The 18,395-nt window shown below is 37.7% G+C and overlaps 1 protein-coding gene across 1 annotated transcript in view; it reads right to left on the bottom strand.

Annotated features, from left to right (window-relative positions):
• Nucleotides 1-736: 736 nt before the first annotated feature.
• Nucleotides 737-18,395, bottom strand: part of maml2 (mastermind like transcriptional coactivator 2) — a 43,115-nt gene continuing 25,456 nt past the window's right edge. Inside the window, exons 2-5 of the mRNA XM_079246763.1 lie at nt 8,182-9,378; nt 2,473-2,637; nt 2,267-2,369; nt 737-2,184 (exon numbers count right to left, since the gene is read on the bottom strand). Coding sequence (XP_079102889.1) covers nt 1,352-2,184; nt 2,267-2,369; nt 2,473-2,637; nt 8,182-9,378 — 2,298 coding nt within the window. The 3' untranslated portion in view covers nt 737-1,351. The remainder of the gene's footprint in view (nt 2,185-2,266; nt 2,370-2,472; nt 2,638-8,181; nt 9,379-18,395) is intronic.

The raw sequence follows: 18,395 nt of genomic DNA, 5'->3' as shown, positions 1-18,395 counted from the left end.
CTGCTGAGGACCTTTAAACTGCACCTTATATTTCAACCCATCCCTTGTTTTACTTACCATCCATTTAGAGTTCTTTGATAACAAATAATTTTTGTTTAATATTAAATCCATTCCACTATGAAAAATGTACAAAATTTCTAATTTGTAAAATAAATATACAGATTATGTTCCATGTTAAAACTGGACTCTGCAGTGACAAGTGTTTTTTTTTTTTTTTTGTAGATGCACACCTGTTCATTACTTTCAGTCGTTTCAGATAAGCTTATGATGTTTCATATGACTTTGCTAAGATGATGCAAGAAATGGCATAAATGCTGCTAAAACAATAAGCTTGACATCCACCAAAGATGACGGATTTAGCTTGATTTGTCAAGGAGTGACATTGTGGACCAGAAGCTGCTTTGATCCACCTGGGAGAAATGCAAATATGACTTGCACTTCTTTGCCCTTGTTTAGTATTCATAAATGTCAAAGAGTGAGTGGATGTTTGACTTCAACCATTCAAACTGCAGCTATTCAAAGGCAAACTTAAAAGGAGACCATGTTTGTTCAACACTCACCAGTCTAAATGAACATTTTATAAGTTATGACATTTAGATTTTTTTTTTTTCCAAAATGTACTGCATTTGTATGTGTCTTTGTGTATTTATTACATATTGGCAGTAAAACAGTACAATCCAGGGAGAAATGTTTAAAGACTTTAACGTTTTAAGAATCCTATCTTTGCAAAACAAACTCCTCTTGAAGAAAACAAACAAAAACATCACTTTATTCAAATAAATGTTGTTAATTACATGTATAGTGATGTCTAAGTACTATCCCAAATATTAAATATCACATGATAAAAATAATGATTACATTATTTAAACTGCATTGAAAACTACCACAGATGAAAAGGTTTACACAGTAAAGAGCAAACTGCTGAGACTAGATGCTCCAAGTGTGGTGGCAAAACTTGAGAAGGTAAATACCACGCCATGCCAAACTGCTGATGAAGCCTTAGAAGCTCAAAGCAAGGTGACTTTCAAAATAACACAGCTACATTTTGTTTTCACAGTGTGAATTTAGACTTTTATCCTATAACAACAGCGCTAAAGCTGGAAATACAGTCCACACAAACAGAGACTGCAAAGAAAAGCAGTTTCATGATCAATATACCAGGAACGACTACACAGAGTATTGAGAATAGAACACACATTCTTTTCACAGTAAATACAATTTACATACTTGGATAACAAATAATATGAGTTTATAAAATTCTTTTTAAAAGTTACCTACAAATATCATCCCATCCAACATGGTTTGTATCATTTGAGCTGCAGGTCAATTTTAAACTACTTGTGACCCAAATTCACGAGTGACTGCCCAGAATCTCATCCAGATTTATATCTTTCATCCAGTCATCATTCCCAGAGCCAGATTTGAGCAGAGAGTCAATGAAGTCTGAGTCTGCATTGATTCCTGGGACTGTGTTGTCTCCCTCAGGGAGGAAGTCAAAGGTCAGACGATTGGATCTGTTATTCTGGTAGCTGGGACTGGCCTCTACAAAGTTACCTGCTGGTACCCTCTGTTCAGGAGAGGCTTGGTTCAGGTTTCCTACTGGTGATGGAGAGCCAATCATTGCTTGGCTTGGTCTTGAGCCGTTGTCTCTCATGGAGGGGTTCAGAGGGAGCATCCCAGTGTCTGTTGCTACCCGGTTGGGAGGGCCCATGTGCCTCTGTTGGTAAGGATGGTTTGGCATGTCCTGCACCCTCTGCGACTGTAGGGGGTTGGGTAGACGCCTAATGCCGAGTCCAGTTGTCACTTGTTTGTTGGCTGAACCCCATCCCATGCTGACATTTGTCATCAACCCAGCTAGACCCTGTCCTGGCACCCCAGTGGAATGCAAGTCAGCTGTTCCTCTCTGGTGCTGTACACCTGCTACATTGTTCATCCCAAAGGACTTTACTTGTGTGTTTGGCCCCATGAACCTAGGTTTATTCTGACTCAGTCCAATACGATGGTGACTGTTTTGCTGCTGGAACTGGCCAATACAAGAATTCTGATTACAGTCTGTCCCAGTACCAAATCTGCGGTCTGATGGTGAAGAGTTCAGCTTTGAAGCAGACCCAGTTGGGTGGTGACAGGATATGGACTGGAGGTTATTCTCAGGACCATTGTTGGGAGGCTGGGAGGAGCTTGGACCTACAGAAGAGAAATAAAATAAATTAAAGGTTACTTTAATCTTACTTTGTAAGCACTAATTATTTTTTCAGCAGAACAGTACCTGTGAAGAGATTTCCTTGCTGAACCATGTTCCTTGACTGCTTGTAATCTGGTGGCGGTCTTGTTAGATGCCTATTGAATTGATCATGTGTATTGTCTTTGTCCTGAAAAAGAAAGAAAATGTTAAGCAAACTGAATATATATAATAAATCTCAAACTCCTGTGAAATGCTGTTTAATGAGAAGACAGGCTGTAAATGCAGCTTACTGAATTGTTAATGGCATGCTGTTGTTGGTTAAACTGTCTCTGCATGGCCTGGGTTTTGGATGGGTCTTTCTGCTGGTTGTTGGGTTCTGAGGGCTGCGGCTGTGACTGAGCTGACATGACTCCCAAGCTTCCATTAGCGGGTAGCCTTGGACCAGTAGGAACACCCTTTGAAGAAGAAAAACAGGACTCTGGTTAACCACTAGAGGGCAATACTCTACAAGACATCACACATCTATGTTAAAGATGCTGTTCAGCCTCCACAAAGTGGTCAAGGCTACTCCCTCTGCAGATAAAACAGGGGGACTTGGAGAGAGGTTTTTTTGGAAGGGGGAGAGTGAGTCCTCCTCAAGGCCTGCCTCTCCCTTGATAATTGTGTCTAAAGAGAGTGGAAAGAATCCCTGAGACAGCAGGAAATGTGTGTCGATGGGAAGTTAAGCACCAGCTCCATGACTACCTACATTTAATAAGCTCTCCTTTACTGATCACTGTGTTGTGTTTGGCAAGGAGGCATTCCATCTTCTGGAAACCCATTTGGCTCAAAACACTATCACTGATTAAAATATTGTAGTCGGCAGCACTTAAAATTAATTGAGATATCCACAGTAGCTTCTTGTTTGAAGTCCTGTCCTCATGCAGAAAAGTGTTCGTCTTCATGGGTATTTCAGATGTTCTATGTCCTTGCTCTGCTTTTTTTGGGCAGCCATGCAGGCACCTCAAGTAGTCCAAATGTGGACACAAGGCCACCGTAACAATGTTCAAGCTTCATCCAAGTGAGGACGTAAATGTTAAAGTCAGTACAAACTGTGTGTGCAGTGTCAGTCATTGTGCTGACTTTAAATGTTTCTCAGGGTGAAATGGATCAGAAATCCAACAGTGTATTTAACAGAAGCTATTACAAGATCGGTCAATTGCGGAAAATGAATATCCGCAAGATGGTGACTTTGCGCCTCCAAACAAAAAAAAGAACAAAACATGTACATACATTACACACAGTCATAAGTGTGTGTGTTTGTAAGTAAAGTCATAAGTGACAGACCATTTCTTGTAAGCTAATATCCAGCGTCTTTGCCTTAGTTCAACCCACACAGCAAGCCAAGCTTAGCAATGATTTTACACAAGGAGCCAAAGATCAAAACTATTTCTTATTGTTACCTTAGAAAGCAGAGGCACCAGCTTAGATTCATTGTACATAGTTAGAGACATCACACAGCGCTTTCTTTCAGCTCTGATCCGTCTTTAAGAGCTTTATGAATAAATTGATGATGATTGATGTAAGAACTGATGACCGGCACAGATCAACTGAAGAGGGTTTGTTCTACCTATGCTGTAAGCAAAATCCCACTGAAGGCTGTTTTAGCAAGTACATCTGAGTAATCCTCTCATCCTGATGTGTCATAAAGCTGTTTTCCATGCCCCCCTTTTCATTCTTCACAAGCTTGTTGTAAATGAATACCACATGTGGCTCAGGCTCAACAGAGTGAGCAGAGTGATTTAGTCTCCCATCCTGCGGCAGTGCAGGCAGCTGACAGTGATCCAGGCCCAGTCTTGCCGACTCTCACACTGCACTTCCTCCAGTCTGGTCTCAGGATGCTGTCCCTTGGGAGCGCCTCGGCATCTGGACTTGGCTGCAGCTCCCTTTCCCAGGAAACAAGCACTGCCTTCACAGCCCTGCCGGAGCAACCTGGTAAGCTCCAGTCCTGTGGTCCTGCTCTTATCTTTACTGAAGGATGTGGTGCCACAAGAACATCAACAAAAGTATAGACTTTTTTATTGTTGCAGGTAACACCTGGGCTCTGGCTGATGCTACAAGTTTTACTTTTATTCATGTTTCTGTTTTTTTCAAGGGTCCTTTGCAGTTATTGGACTGTTGTTGATGAAGACGATGGTAAACAAACAACAACCAAACACATCCATGTTTTGAATTCAGCTGCAGACCTTTGTTGCACTATTTTCTCATTCTTTTTTTTTGTGTGTAAATTTGGTGTGTGCTGTAAATGGAACTTTACATGTTAGGAATGTATTCTGTTTGGCAGAAAGCAACATTCTAGTATTGAAGTTTTAGTATTAGTATTGGTACTAGTTTCAGCTGACGTTTATCCCAGATCATGAAATAGGTGTCAAATGTTTCCATTTGATCTAATCCAGACTGTGTTTATGCAGAACTAGTCAAATGTTTGAACAGACCTAAGGAGTGTCTAAAGTTTACACTGGTATGACATTTGAAAAAGATTTGTATTGTAGCTTTGTGCAAGCAAATTATTCCATGCATTTTTAAATAACGACAACTCTTAAAAACAAAAATAAATGTTATAAATTAATCAAATCTGAAATAATTAAGGATCAACTATGTGGAAATAGTTTATTTTGCTTTAACAAATTAAAAGTTTGTGTGAGAGAGATTTAACTTGTGTGATTATCCATGATTGTCTCTTTAGCATTTAGTTAACACATTAATAATCAATGTATTTTACACCGCCAATGAATTAGGACTGGGTTTCAGACAAAATAATAAAAACAACATTCTGCAGTCAGATTTAATATCCCAGAGGTTTGTCCCACTTTGTTGGTGTCATGTAGCCTCAAAGTCATTTTTTCCTTTCTTTAACTATAACACAGCTACATTACAGACATGACTACAGTGTTACATATTCCTCTTATGAATGCACTGCCCATCACGTCAACCACATGTTCTCTAATGACTGTATGTTCTCTGTTACCGTAGAGTGATTCATACTTCCACTGAGTGCAGGTAATTTTTATGTGACCTTGAAATTAAATTTATAATGGTTGGTTTGAAATTCAACACTACTGATTCAGGAGTTTTTATATTGTTAAATATATTAGACAAGGAAAAAAAGCTGCTGTTTTTTACAGGTCGATAGCTTCAGCCTACTGCTAGTCGCTAGTGTTATGCGGGCGATCAGGACGTTCTTTCAGTACCTTCATTTCTCTGGCATTACTAATTCAGCTCACTGTGGGAAGAGACTTCCCTCTTTTTTTTCCCTCCCAGTGAGCCGTCCCTTCTTCATTAACTGGAATTTTAACCCTGTCCCTGCTGAATGTATAAGACAAACACTTATCTGCATTTTTAAAACTGTCTTCTAAAATTACAAGGCAGCATTTGTTTCTTTTCATGACTCTCATTCCAGCATTGTGTTTGGGTATAAATTCACTCTGCATTCTGCTGAAAACAGAATGCAGAGTGAAACAAAAAGCCCTTCGGGTAGTCGTCTCATCAAACCTTTACCTCTAATGAAGATGAGCACATCCTGATAACTTTGGCATTTTAATGACCAAAGTTGACTCAGCTTCTTCTTATAGGACCTCTGGGCATTTTGGAAAAGTTTGCCCTTTTTTATAATTTATCAAAATCCATTTAAAATATTTTCATTATTTGATATACAGTGACTTAATTTGCTTCACATCTTTATCACTGCTTTAGTTTTTAACTATGTCTTATCCTCTGTTGCCAATAATTCACCTTTTAAACAAGATAAATTAATTCAAAAAGCAGAACTAGAACACGTTCTTAGAAAGTATTTATACAGTGTTATCACGATTGCTCAAAGGAATTCTAATACTAAAAAGTATTACTCAAAGTATAAAATTACTAGACTTTTACTTTTATCAGTTTTAACAAAATAGTCTGAGAAGACCAAAAAAATAGATGTTTGAGTTTGTTACCAAATATCTAGTGTCTTTTTACCTTCTACACTTACTCTTGATATGTTTGAATGCAATTCAACCTCCAGTATGAAAGGTTATGATATTACACTACTTAAAGTAGTTAAACATGAGACAAGATACATATTGGGATCTGTTGGGTATCAAATAAGTCTTTAACTGGAATTATACGCGAGGATTCAGATAGTTTATATATTAAACTCTTCCTGTTTTATAAATGTATAATGATGTGTTTGTCATCCCACCTTGTTTACTTTAATGTCTGTATAACTCTGTCCCTCTCCCCTCATCTCACCCTCCCCCAGTCACTCAAGCACTTCCCTTGATCTGCAGAGTTTATGAGAGCTCTCTTGTATGGCTCACATTATCATTCACACAAAGACAGCGACAGATACTGTTGGTGCAAAAATGAAAGAAGGGACAGTCTAAATCTCCCCAATCATAACAAATCAGTGATTCAACCTCCGGCACCAGGCTAAGCAGATTACTGTCATTTTCCACCACTTGTCCCTTGTAGCTAACAACCTCCAATTAACAAATCCCGCTGTGCATATCTGTACCCTGACAGGGAGCCACCATGACAAGCAGAGAAATTAGAAGTCCTGCATGTTAATTTACCATGCTCTGGCAATCTGTGTCATCGTCAAAACACTTTCTGGGGAAATACATATTGAAGGGACCAGCAACAGCAAACACGCAGGCATTAGCAAGAACAATAAAATCCAAAAGCAAACAGTACTGCATTACCGACACTTCTGACACAAACTGAGAAAGCCAACTGAGGAAAAACTGAAGTACCACAGTTTGACCATACACTCTCAAAAATAGAGGTACAAGATAGGGACATTTCTGTACCTATAGGTACATTTTAAAGAAATGTTCTCTCAAAAGTACAATTCTGGTCTTTAAGAGGCCAGAAGCACACCTTCAGAGTATGAAAAAGGGTTCAAAGTGACATAAAGTACAAATTTGTACCATTTTAACCATAAGGGTACCTGCAGCATTGAAAAATGTTTGGCATGACAAAAACTATTGTTAGCAGCAGTGCTTTAAGTGGGCCGGCATGCAGTGGAACGCAGTACCGGCACTTTTAAATTCTATCCTTTTGCGTACCGGTACTATTTTTTTTTACAGCGAATGGTGCATACTGGGACTTTTACCAGCTTTTCTTCAGCAATCAGTATACCCCCCTACGACTTCACCACATATTACAACTGATATTTGATGATTTTATTTTAAAAAATTTAAAAAGCCGCCTCAAAAGAAATGTATTGTTAAGACCGGTTTAGACGCACAGCACTTGCTGTGGCCCACAACGTCAGTATTTTGAGCTTTTGAAGAGTATTTATAGATTAAAGATAAGATAATATTGCTAAGTGGTATGGACCAGGTCTAATGCTGTGAAAAACATAAAAAACATAACTTGATAAGGTAAGGTTGAACTTGATATGGTACAAAAATAGACCAGAACTGAAGAGTACTGAAATGTCTCTCAAAAGAGTACACCCCCAGCGACAAGCATTTGTACCTTTTTAGGTACAAGCTGGTACCTCTATTTTTGAGTGTGTACTGTATGTCATTTAAACATCTTTAGTTGAAGGAATAGGTTGTCATTAACTTTTCTTATACAGTGTAATAATTTACAAGAAAGGTATATAAAGTATTGAAACAAAGTACTGCCCTCTAATCTTCTCATTCTGTTTGTAATTTTAGGTAATGGCATTTTATTAGTGTTTATGGTTTATATTTTGTGTTTATAGCCATCAACTAGCATTTAGCTCATACTTTCATGGTACTTTCAACCTGTACTAATAACTGTCACTACATATCGGCTAAGGCTTCATTAAAACCTTGATACTTCAAGATTATTTTTAAATATGATGGCATGATGTTTTACAGCAGATTTAGTGTCACATGCAGATCTACCATTCTAACCCTGATTTTAATGTTCTTCTTTATCAATAAGTCTGGAAACTGTTTTTTCTTGATGAGCAAGAGAAAAAGCCATGTGGACATTAGTCTTACCTGTTGCTGTGGAGACATTCTGAATGGCAGCCCTGCAGAAACAGACTTCGGTTGAATACAAAGGGCCCCAGATGTTGAGATCTGTTGGTTCTGGAAATGGAGGGTTGAATGCGGCTGCTTCTGGCTGGGTGAGGGTGACTGTTGTTGCGCCTCTGTTTTGGTCACCGGGCTTGATATGATAGACATGGGCTGGTTGGCAGAATGGGATGCTTTGGGACTGAAGTGCAGTGTGGGCTTGGTGCTAAGACCCTTCATGTCCAGTGGATGGGAGCCATTGAGGCCATTGGACTTGAAGAGGCAGTTGCTGATTCCCTTGCTATGGGACCCAATCCTCTGCTGGCTAAGTGGGGCTGGGCTGGAGACTTTATCTTGGGGAAAAGTGCTGGTGGTGGAGTGGGTACTCATTGCAGGACTCCAACTGGTCATTCCCACAGGTAGGTTTTGGTGGTGGTGATGGAGAAGAGAATTTGGCTGCTGCTGGTTTGCAGCCATCTGCTTGAGCTGCTGTGCGTGGGATATTTCTGGCCAGCAGGGCATGGCTCTGGGAGCTCCTGCTTGAGTGTTAGCTTTCTGTTGTGTGCTTGTAGAAAAGGTGCTGGACAGCGTGAAAGAAGGACCTGCTGAGGCAGGTCGAAGCTGGGGCGAGCCTCCATGAACCTGGCCAAAATCTGGTGAGTGCTCCATCTTTATTGGCTTCTCCATTGGGGAACATAAACTGGGAGCTGCTCCTGCTGAGCTTGGTCGACCTAAATCCAAACCAAATGTATCATCCTGTTTCATCATCTTTTCAAACTCAAAATCATTCAGTGGGGGCACTGACTTTGTTAGCTCATCAAACAGATCTTGGAGCTCTGGGTCAATTTGACCACCACCTTCCTCTTTAAAGTCAAAAATCATTTCTGAGTTTGACTGGCCACATGACTGGATCTCTGTGGGCTCTTTTTTCATCTCTTTCAGAGTCATGTTGAATACGTCTGATCCCAGTCCATGGGGCATCATGTAATTCTTCCTCTGCATGCTAGTGGTTGACGATCCTTGCAGAGAATGAGACTGGGTTAAGTTGTGGTTGCAGGTAACATGTCCCAGACCACCTGTGTCCATACGGATACGCTTGAAGTCTGATGCAGAGAAACCACAGGAGAGACCATTCTGTTTTGGAGCATTTCCCTCCATTTTCCTTCGCAGAGATCCTTGAAGCTGCAAAAGACAACATAATAGAATTACACCTCGAAAAGAAAGAAACAAATTCAGCTGAAGACCTTCACCTCACTTTATTTTTGAGAGTTATTTACTATGTGAGTGGATGTATTAAAAAAAAATATTTGAATGGTTCTGCTGTTTGAAAAAAGACTAACCTTGCACACAAAACATTTAAAGACTTCAGTTTTGGTCAAGGCAACAGTTCTGAAAATGGTCATACTTAATTACAACTAAAGGACAAAGCACCTACATAAATATGAATACTTATCCTACTTCACAATTCAGTCACCAACTTGACCAATTCCTGGAATTTAGGATGAAGCTTTTGTTAATAGACAAAAGCTATTTTCAGAAGATTAAGTGTTGCTTTAACAGTAACAGCAAAAAAAAAAAAAAAAAAAAAAGTCTTCAGCGTATGATTCTGTGACGCCGCTTTGTAAGACTATGCAGATATGTCCAAATAACACTTGCTAAACTTCACATTTTTATTTAAATGCTTGAAATTCAGCAGTGAAGCTATGGAAATGCATTCTGATATAATGTAGTCTGAGAGCAGTGGATGCGGTGAGCAGATAGTTAGGAATCTGATACAGTCGACAGAAAGCAGAGAGAAGAATAGGGTCTTTGTCTGTTTCCCTCATTTGCATACATTATATTTTTCTCCATTGTGTTTCGTTAGATAGCAGAGTTTCCCCTTTGTGACTGAGATTCTGCTTAACATACTGGTGCAGATATCTGATTTCCTTTTGTCCTATACTCATGTCTTCATTTAGGTATAAACATGGTCATGACACATGACTATAACCAGTAAGACTCCATAAAATTAGAAATTTAAAAATCTAAAATTAATAAGGATTTCATCTCACTAAAATTATTTACCTTATTGTCTGTGATATAAAAGATTTTTTTTCATCTACTAGTGCATATAGAATCATTTTTTTAAAAATCCGCTAATAAAGAAATTGTTTGCCTGGCAGCAAACTCACTCACATCGCTGTATAAACAAAAAAAGAATGTGATTATATGATTGGGTTTCAATGTGGACCTGCACAGAAACAAAATGGCTCGGATCGTACATGAGCATCAGCATAAGACAGCGGTATCAGTGTGTTGTCTATTTCACTGTGGGAACAAATTTCAGTCATTTCCACCTGCTGGCAAACATTACATGAAGATGATTCACTGCCTGAGGGTTAGAGTGAATCCTGCACTTCTACTCTCTTCATGACTGTATTACCTCTGTTAATGCTTTAACAATAAATCAGAGATACATCTGCACATTTTAATCAATGTACATTTCTATATTTAGCTCACTAAATCTCTTTACTAAATCTGATAACGTGACTGTGCTTGTGACTAGCTGCTCAATAATAACAAATTTTCACAAGGATGATTTCATAAAGCAACTTTCTTTTGCAATATGCAAATTTTAGCACAATAAAAAAAAAAAAAAAAAAAAACTTAAGACAGGAAAAGAAGTAGAGGTGGAAAAACTCTTCATCCAGTAAAAGACAAAGAGACATAAGTGCCAAAGGAAATCAAAGGGGACTAGTTTGATTCCACAAACATTGGACAATATTTTGGCATATATTTGCTTTTTTTTTTTTTTTTGCTTTTTTTTTTTCTTTTAAATAAATCCATGGAAAATTTCCCTCAGCTTCTTTATAAAGCCATAAAACTACAAATATTTTGGGAGAAAACTATGACCTAACTAACATGACATTCAACTTTATGTTATAATTACATAAAATATGTTTAGTTTTACTTATACCCTATAGGTATACCAAAACACTTTATGATATAAGCCTTTCCTTCCTGTGTTTTTCCTCTTGGCACACCACAATAAACTCAACTGGATACCTTACCCTCCGTATATTATATAATTCTCCTGAATGAGAGGTTGGTGTCATATTTACATATCTGTTGATCAATTCATCCTATTGTTTCTTACACTTGTGTGAATTTTTTTTTATCTCCATGTATTTCAACCTGATAATTTGAGATTGTTCCAGTACTGATGTTTGTGGTGTAATATTCAGAGATTTACCATTCCTAGTTTAAATTGTGTTTCTGTTTCCTTAGCATAAACATTGGATCAGGCAGCATTTATGTGGTGGTTTTTCTTTGGCTTCAAAAGTTTTTTAATTCATTATGATTTTTTTAAAATGACAAATGTCATCATTTCGATGATTGTTTATTGCATTAAATATTGATGTAACAAAAACTCATACACTAATTAACCATATAAACCCAACATGTTATATTTGATACATAAAGTTTCTGAGACATTTTGCATCACTATAGTAGTAACTTTACTCAAAACCCTGTTGTACACCATATATTACTAGTCTCCTGCCGCCTGGTGGACTCCAGAAAGCAGATGACTACAATAATTTTGACCATGGTGATAAATGGTGAAAATACCAAGAGATAAATTGCTTTTTTTCAGATTTTGTTAAAGGGCCTGATAAAGACTTCAGATTTTCAAAAATGGACCTTTCTGCCCAGTGGTTGTGTGGTTGGGTTTTAAAGGGTTAAATGGATGTTAGGTTAGAAATTGTCCAGTGATCTTTTAAAATATTAAATTTGTCATGAATTCTAAATAACCATAAGTACTAGACTAATAAAACATTTGCAAAACATGCATGCTAGTCAATAACATGCAATGTCACTTCTTTAACATGTTGTTATCTACTGATTTCATCTGCTGGTTGAAGGTGTTACACATCATAATCATTTTATAATGAAACAATATATAGAGCAGCTTTACAAAGAAAATATGTAAATTATAGTCGCCCAAAAATGATAAATGAGTTCTTAAAAGAGACTAAAGAGAATTATATTAAAGTAAGCTGATTTGAGGACTGACAGTCTGAATATGACTCATTGCAGACTAACTCAATTCAAATTACAAAAACCTCATTATCGCACCCAAACTATCACATTTTTCTGTTTTTATCATCATTTACAGGGTGAATAATTAGACATCTGCAATTTCTTTTTAAATGCAGATATAAACAGGGCCTCTGGTGTGCTCCTCACTTTCTTTTTCTGGAGAAGACACGCAAGAAAACTCATAGTTCAAGGAACTGTCTGTGAAAACACATCATGAATAATGGAAAGGACGGTGCATGTGTTGCAAAAAGCTGTTATGAGACAGGGTTGCTTCATTCTTTCCACTGTGCCATTTAAACAGACTCTAGTCAAGTAAATATCTAAATTTGATGTTTAAGTATCTTTCTATGGCCAAGCTTTTCTCATGGTTATTCTTATTTATCTGGTTTCCTAACTTTAATAAGCAAAAGTTAAAAAAAAAAATGGGGTTGGGGGATCCTTACAGAAACATTTTTCCTTAACATATCCATCAGAAAAAAGGACCATCCTGTTCACTCAACTCTCAGTACTCAGAAGCAGTGGCCTCCTAGCTGGCCTGAAATCCTCGTGACTGATCTCCAAGTGATCTGAAAATAGATTTTTTGATTAACATTTAATGAGCTCAGAAGCTCTGAATCACTTTGAAAGTGACTCCTGCTACACAAGAGGCTTAAATGTATGCATTATATACTGATCATTTTAAGAATATATTCATACCTTTTTACATTTATTTTCCCTGATACAATGTCAAGGTTGGCAGTGACAAAAACATAGATGGAGACTTTTCTGGCATCCATTAGTGAGCAAGAAAGATTTCCATTTTAATCTTTTCAGTGTCTCTTACTAATGTTCCTTAACTCTGATGGCGTAGAACCTGACCTTGGCCATGTCAAAAGAGACTATCTTTGCATGGAAGCTGGAAGGCTAGTGGCTTCTGTGTCAAGCTGAGCAGTGTAGTGATGCTGAGCACTGTGGATGGGGCTCCGGGTGAGTCATCACAGGAAGACAACACCAGACCTCTTGGTACCATCTGTCAGTCCAGTGGCACAGCCCTCACAGTAAAAAATGCTTGAAGTGTATAGGTTTGGGAGCGTTTGCAGATTTGTGTGTGTGTTTGAAATGGAGTGTGTGGCTCAACAAAAGACTGAGCTCACCAGCCTTTAATCTTTTCACCAGAGCCCTGAAACATGTTGCAATTTTCTCCCGAGAATGTGAGAAGTCTCCCTCTCGGCATTTGACATGAAAAAACATTCTTAAAATAAGGAATAAATACAACTATTGTGTTCCTAGGGAGACATAATATTTATGCTGTTTTTGCAGGTTGTACACTGTTGCAAGGGAAAATTTCAGCTCATTTATTGCCAGAATAGAAAAAGGAACCCTCAGACAAGTGCCAGTGATCAGCTATCATACAAAATTTATCTGCCTGGAGAAGTGTGGAGAGTTCAGTTGAATTATGAAATTTGTACTGGCTGTGTGAAGCTGGAAGCCATGATACTATAGCCAAAAACTATTCTCGATAAGTTGAATTTTTCTGAATTATTTAAAGGCTGAGGCTGAGACTCAGTATGTAGTTACATGAGGCAATTTATAGTCAAATCAGGTCAGGGGTACTATTAGATTCTCTTTCTTAATCCTTGTTTTCTATGGATTTATTGTCTATTTTTACTCAGCACATAGTAATGTATACAAAGTGCCCCATGTTAAACATTGCTAGATTACAGTAAACATTAAATATGGAAGTAATAATGACAATTCTGTCTATCTTATGTTTTATGTAACCACATTTGATCTTAAACTACACAGAAAATGTTCTAGTTTAACAAAAACATCTGCACAGTAGTAATATTGAAGGTAATCCAACTTCAAAAGGTCACTAAGGCAAGAACAAGCAACTATAAATGAAATCTTATCTATGGACTAATCCGGGCAAACACCTGAAGGAGACCCTCCACCATTGCTGAGGTGGCATTTTTGTGCATGTCAGAGCAGAAAAATGAGAATAGGACTATTTACTTAAAAATCCCAACGAAATCTGGAAGCACTTTTGCCATTTTGGCTGATCAAACAGCAAAGGAAAACTTTAAATGTGGGAAAATAAAAATAAAAAAATGAATGCATAAACAATGGATATTTACTTCATGAAGTTTAACACTGTCTGTGTCAGTCTGTATGACATTGAGGAAGCAGTGGTCGACACTTTTTGTTTGATGATGGTGGTGTGTTCACAGCAGGGCAGAGCAATGGACGTGCAGAGAGCAGAGGAAAAATGACATGCTGCCATGGCAGAGTAAACGCTGGATATAATTCGCAACAACAAAAACAGTAAATCTTGTAGAATAGTTGTCAATCTGACAATAAATTGTGTGTATCCATGTTGCCATCCAACCTAATGTGACACAACATGTAGCCTTTGTTATGTTAGGTAATGCTAATAGACTATGCAACAAAGGGCTGTGGTGTTGCTGAGAGTACATGACTAATTTTGGAGATGTTATGAAATGTAATAATCAAGGCAAGGTTTTGACCAGAAAATAAAAATAATTAATTTGGAAACACAAACAGATCATATACATCCTCTCCTGCCACTTAAACTTGTTATAACAAACTAGTCACACACAGGTGACTAGAAAATAAACAGCTTTCAGAGGTTAAAACTACTTCTTTACCAACTTTTAATCACTTAATATAACAAGATTTTGTTGTATGTAAATTCTCATTGAATAAAATCAGTTTCTTCCAGATGAACCATTATGTACTGATGTTTTTTTAATATGAAAAAAAGGATACTGCAATCTACCAATAAGATACCAACTATCAGTAATTGTAGACCACTGTCTACCATCATTAAACAGGGAAAGTTCTTTTTTATAGCACAATTTAATTAGAGATATCCATATTGCTGTCCATGTCAGCAGATATGAGATAATAGGAATTTGCCACCTCAGTAATGGCAGCACAGCAAGATGGCACAACACATAAAATAGCTACTAGATTAGTCTATAGAGACAATTGAACAGACTTCCGTTTAGAGGAAGAAGACAATAGTTAACACTTGACAACTCTCTGCAGCAATATTTTACATCTTGCTGCATAAATCAGTGGCATCTGGCACTGTGGGTCATGTGCCACAGGGTTGCACAGGGAAGTGAGCATGGGTTCACTGCGTTCTTCCCTAATAAGGTTGGTGTGTGTTGGGACGAAACTGCACACTGCAGAGGTGGGCTACTTTTGGCTCATCAGCACTTTGCATCCCCACACTTCCTGACACAGTTGTATTAGATTGAGGCTGCCCTCCAGAGAGCAGGCAGGAGAGGATGAACAGCAGTAGCAAGAAAAAAACGAGTAAGGCATCTTTGTGGCAGCCTCTGGGAAAAGGGAAGAGATGATAAGAGCTCCTTTGAAAAGAAATCATCCATTATGTTTACCGAAGACAGATTTTTTTTTACATAGAAAAATGGGCAGCTTGTACACTAAAAATCATGTTAAGAAACTTAGCATTAGCAGATTTCCATTATCTAAATGTAGAGATTAATAAAACCAGCAATCCAATCTGCCTTTACCTTTACACAATGTATGCTCAGAATCCAGACATGTTTAATATGATGTTCCTATTGCTAAGGATGCAAAAGAAGCATCTAGAAAATTATGCACCAGAACCACAAGTGAACCCCTTAATAAAGAAACATGAAATGCTGCATATAAGTCTAAATCAATCAAACCTTTTTGAATAATCTAAAACTATAGATTAATCTTCACATAACCAGTTAAATGACCTATTATCATAGATTAAATTCACAGAGTACATTCTCCTGACAGATACAAGGATTAGCGTTTGTGGGCTGAAACTCAGGGCATTAAGGCTGCACCAGCTAGGCCATGCCACTTCAGACATACCACAGGTCACCAACATCACAGTGACAAGCTGTCACATCATATCACCCATGGCCATGTGGCTCTCAGAGCTCCTGACACTGCTGTCGCCTCTCATCTACATGTCATTCTTAACCACAAAGACATTTACTAAGGAGGACTGAGGGACCCCCAGAGTCAGGAGCAATCTAATGCAATACGTACCATGTAGTTTCTAGTAAAAAGAGTCCTTTCAATAAAGCTAGAAACCATCTACCGCCATGTTTAGCTGCACATAGCACAGTATAGAAAGCTGAAGAATAACTAAGACATACTGTATCATTTACTATTATTTATTTTTAAGCCTAACTGTCATGATCACACCAAATTTTTTTACCATTATCGACTCCTTACAGATCTTTTAAACAGCACAATCAAAAGTTTTTAAAAAATCTGACCCAGGCCACCTTTACACGATGTCCTAAATAAGATACATAAATGCTCTGTGTCATCTGACATTGACAGGAGAGAGGAAATACAAACATCAGAATTCTGTCTGTGGAAGGAGATCGCAGCAATATTTAATCAGTCTCAATCTCTTTCTTTCATTTATGGGTATTATTTTGTAGATTCCTACAGTGCTAGTACTGTTCACACTTAAGTGTGATGAAGGACACATTAAAATAATAATGTGAGCTACCACAGAAACATTTTTTATTTTGGTTTATCATAAGACCTGTGTGAACATAACTTTATACATGTACACTTCAGAAGAATAACAGCATTTAAAGAAGCTGAGCTAAAGCCAATTTTCTTTTAAATTTTTGAGAATGTCAGGTTTTGTTTAAATGTACAGGTTGGGGATTACACTTTTGAAGATGTATGTTTTTCATGATAATTTGTACTGCTTATTAAACATTTGTTAAATGTATTTAAATACATTGGCACAGTTTGGCCTATACCTGCACAAGAAGACCACTGAGATGCCAATTGACATGTTAACATAGACTGCAAAGGACTGACGACCTGTCCAGGGTGTACCCCACCTCTTGCCCAAAAACTGCTGGAATAGATTCCAGCTCCCCCTTTTTCGGACTAAGCAGTACGATAATGAACAAATGAATGTTAACATAGACGTTAGACCAGTTGTGTTCACCCAATAGACAATTATGCTTTTAACAGGGGCAGTCTGTACTAATTTGGTACAAGAACATTTCATCAAACACCTATATGAACACCTTTTTCCAAGTCTTTTCCCAATTTAGATGGTCAATAATCCTTAACTCTTTCAGTTTCCAACAAAAAAAAATTCCAATACTGTTTTACAGCCACCATTTTTCAAGGCTTTCCTTTAACTCACCAATGCACCTGAAATCTCTGCATGGTTCAAGCATTCACAAAGAGCATACACCACCAAAATGCTTTGAATGAGTTTGTACGTGGATAGTTTTCTTGTGGATTAGATTGTGAAAAGGTTTCAATCACCCTTCTTGAATGAGCTGTGGTGTTTACATGATGCATTTTCATCCCATTTGGACATTAGAGGTGCTTTGTGTAAAAAAAACAACAACTTTTTTTATGTTTTCAAGCATTGTAATTAGGACCAAATCTTTCTTGAATCATGATCATCAGTCGGCCTAAGCTTTTCACTCACTTGGGTATCTTGTTTTGGAAAAATGAAGATGAGTAATAAAAAGAGATAGAGTATGACATGTAAAATGGGCCATCTGCTTTATATTCTTAGCACCGACATCCCTCTCATGCAGTTATTCACTGCGCTGAACATTCAGTTTTGAGCCTTGCCATACACCATGCTGAATTAGCTCAATAGGATGTCAACAGGGGCCACCAGAGTAAATGGTGCATCACATACTGAAAAGATGTTCCTCCAGACATTCCTGTTGGTTGTGTGACAGCTTGTTTCATTAAACTCCTTAGAATACTACAGTTGATCTTCAAAAAATCCTTCAGGACTGCAAATGGGGAATTATAGGTCAAACAGTTTTTTTTTTTTTTTTTTGAATGATACTACAAGCTTACAGTGTCATTGGTCCAACACCAAGTTCTAGAGACAGCCTCTTGCCAAGCTCCATGTGGTGAATAAAAAAGGAAAAATAAAGAGCATGGTGAATGCATCACATTGCCATAATTCTTTCACTTGGTTTATTGCATGACATTATGCCTCAAGGGCAGGAGAAAAAAAACTTTTTTATTTCAAGAAAATACTTGAAGGTGCAAACACACAATTCTGAACATTTCAAGGATTTTAACAATCAAGGTTTAAACCA

The sequence above is a fragment of the Telmatherina bonti genome (assembly GCF_933228915.1).
Source record: "Telmatherina bonti genome assembly, chromosome: 9".
NCBI lineage: Eukaryota > Metazoa > Chordata > Actinopteri > Atheriniformes > Telmatherinidae > Telmatherina > Telmatherina bonti.
The sequence above is the reverse complement of the archived record's forward strand: the minus strand, read 5'-3'. Positions and strand labels throughout refer to the sequence as shown.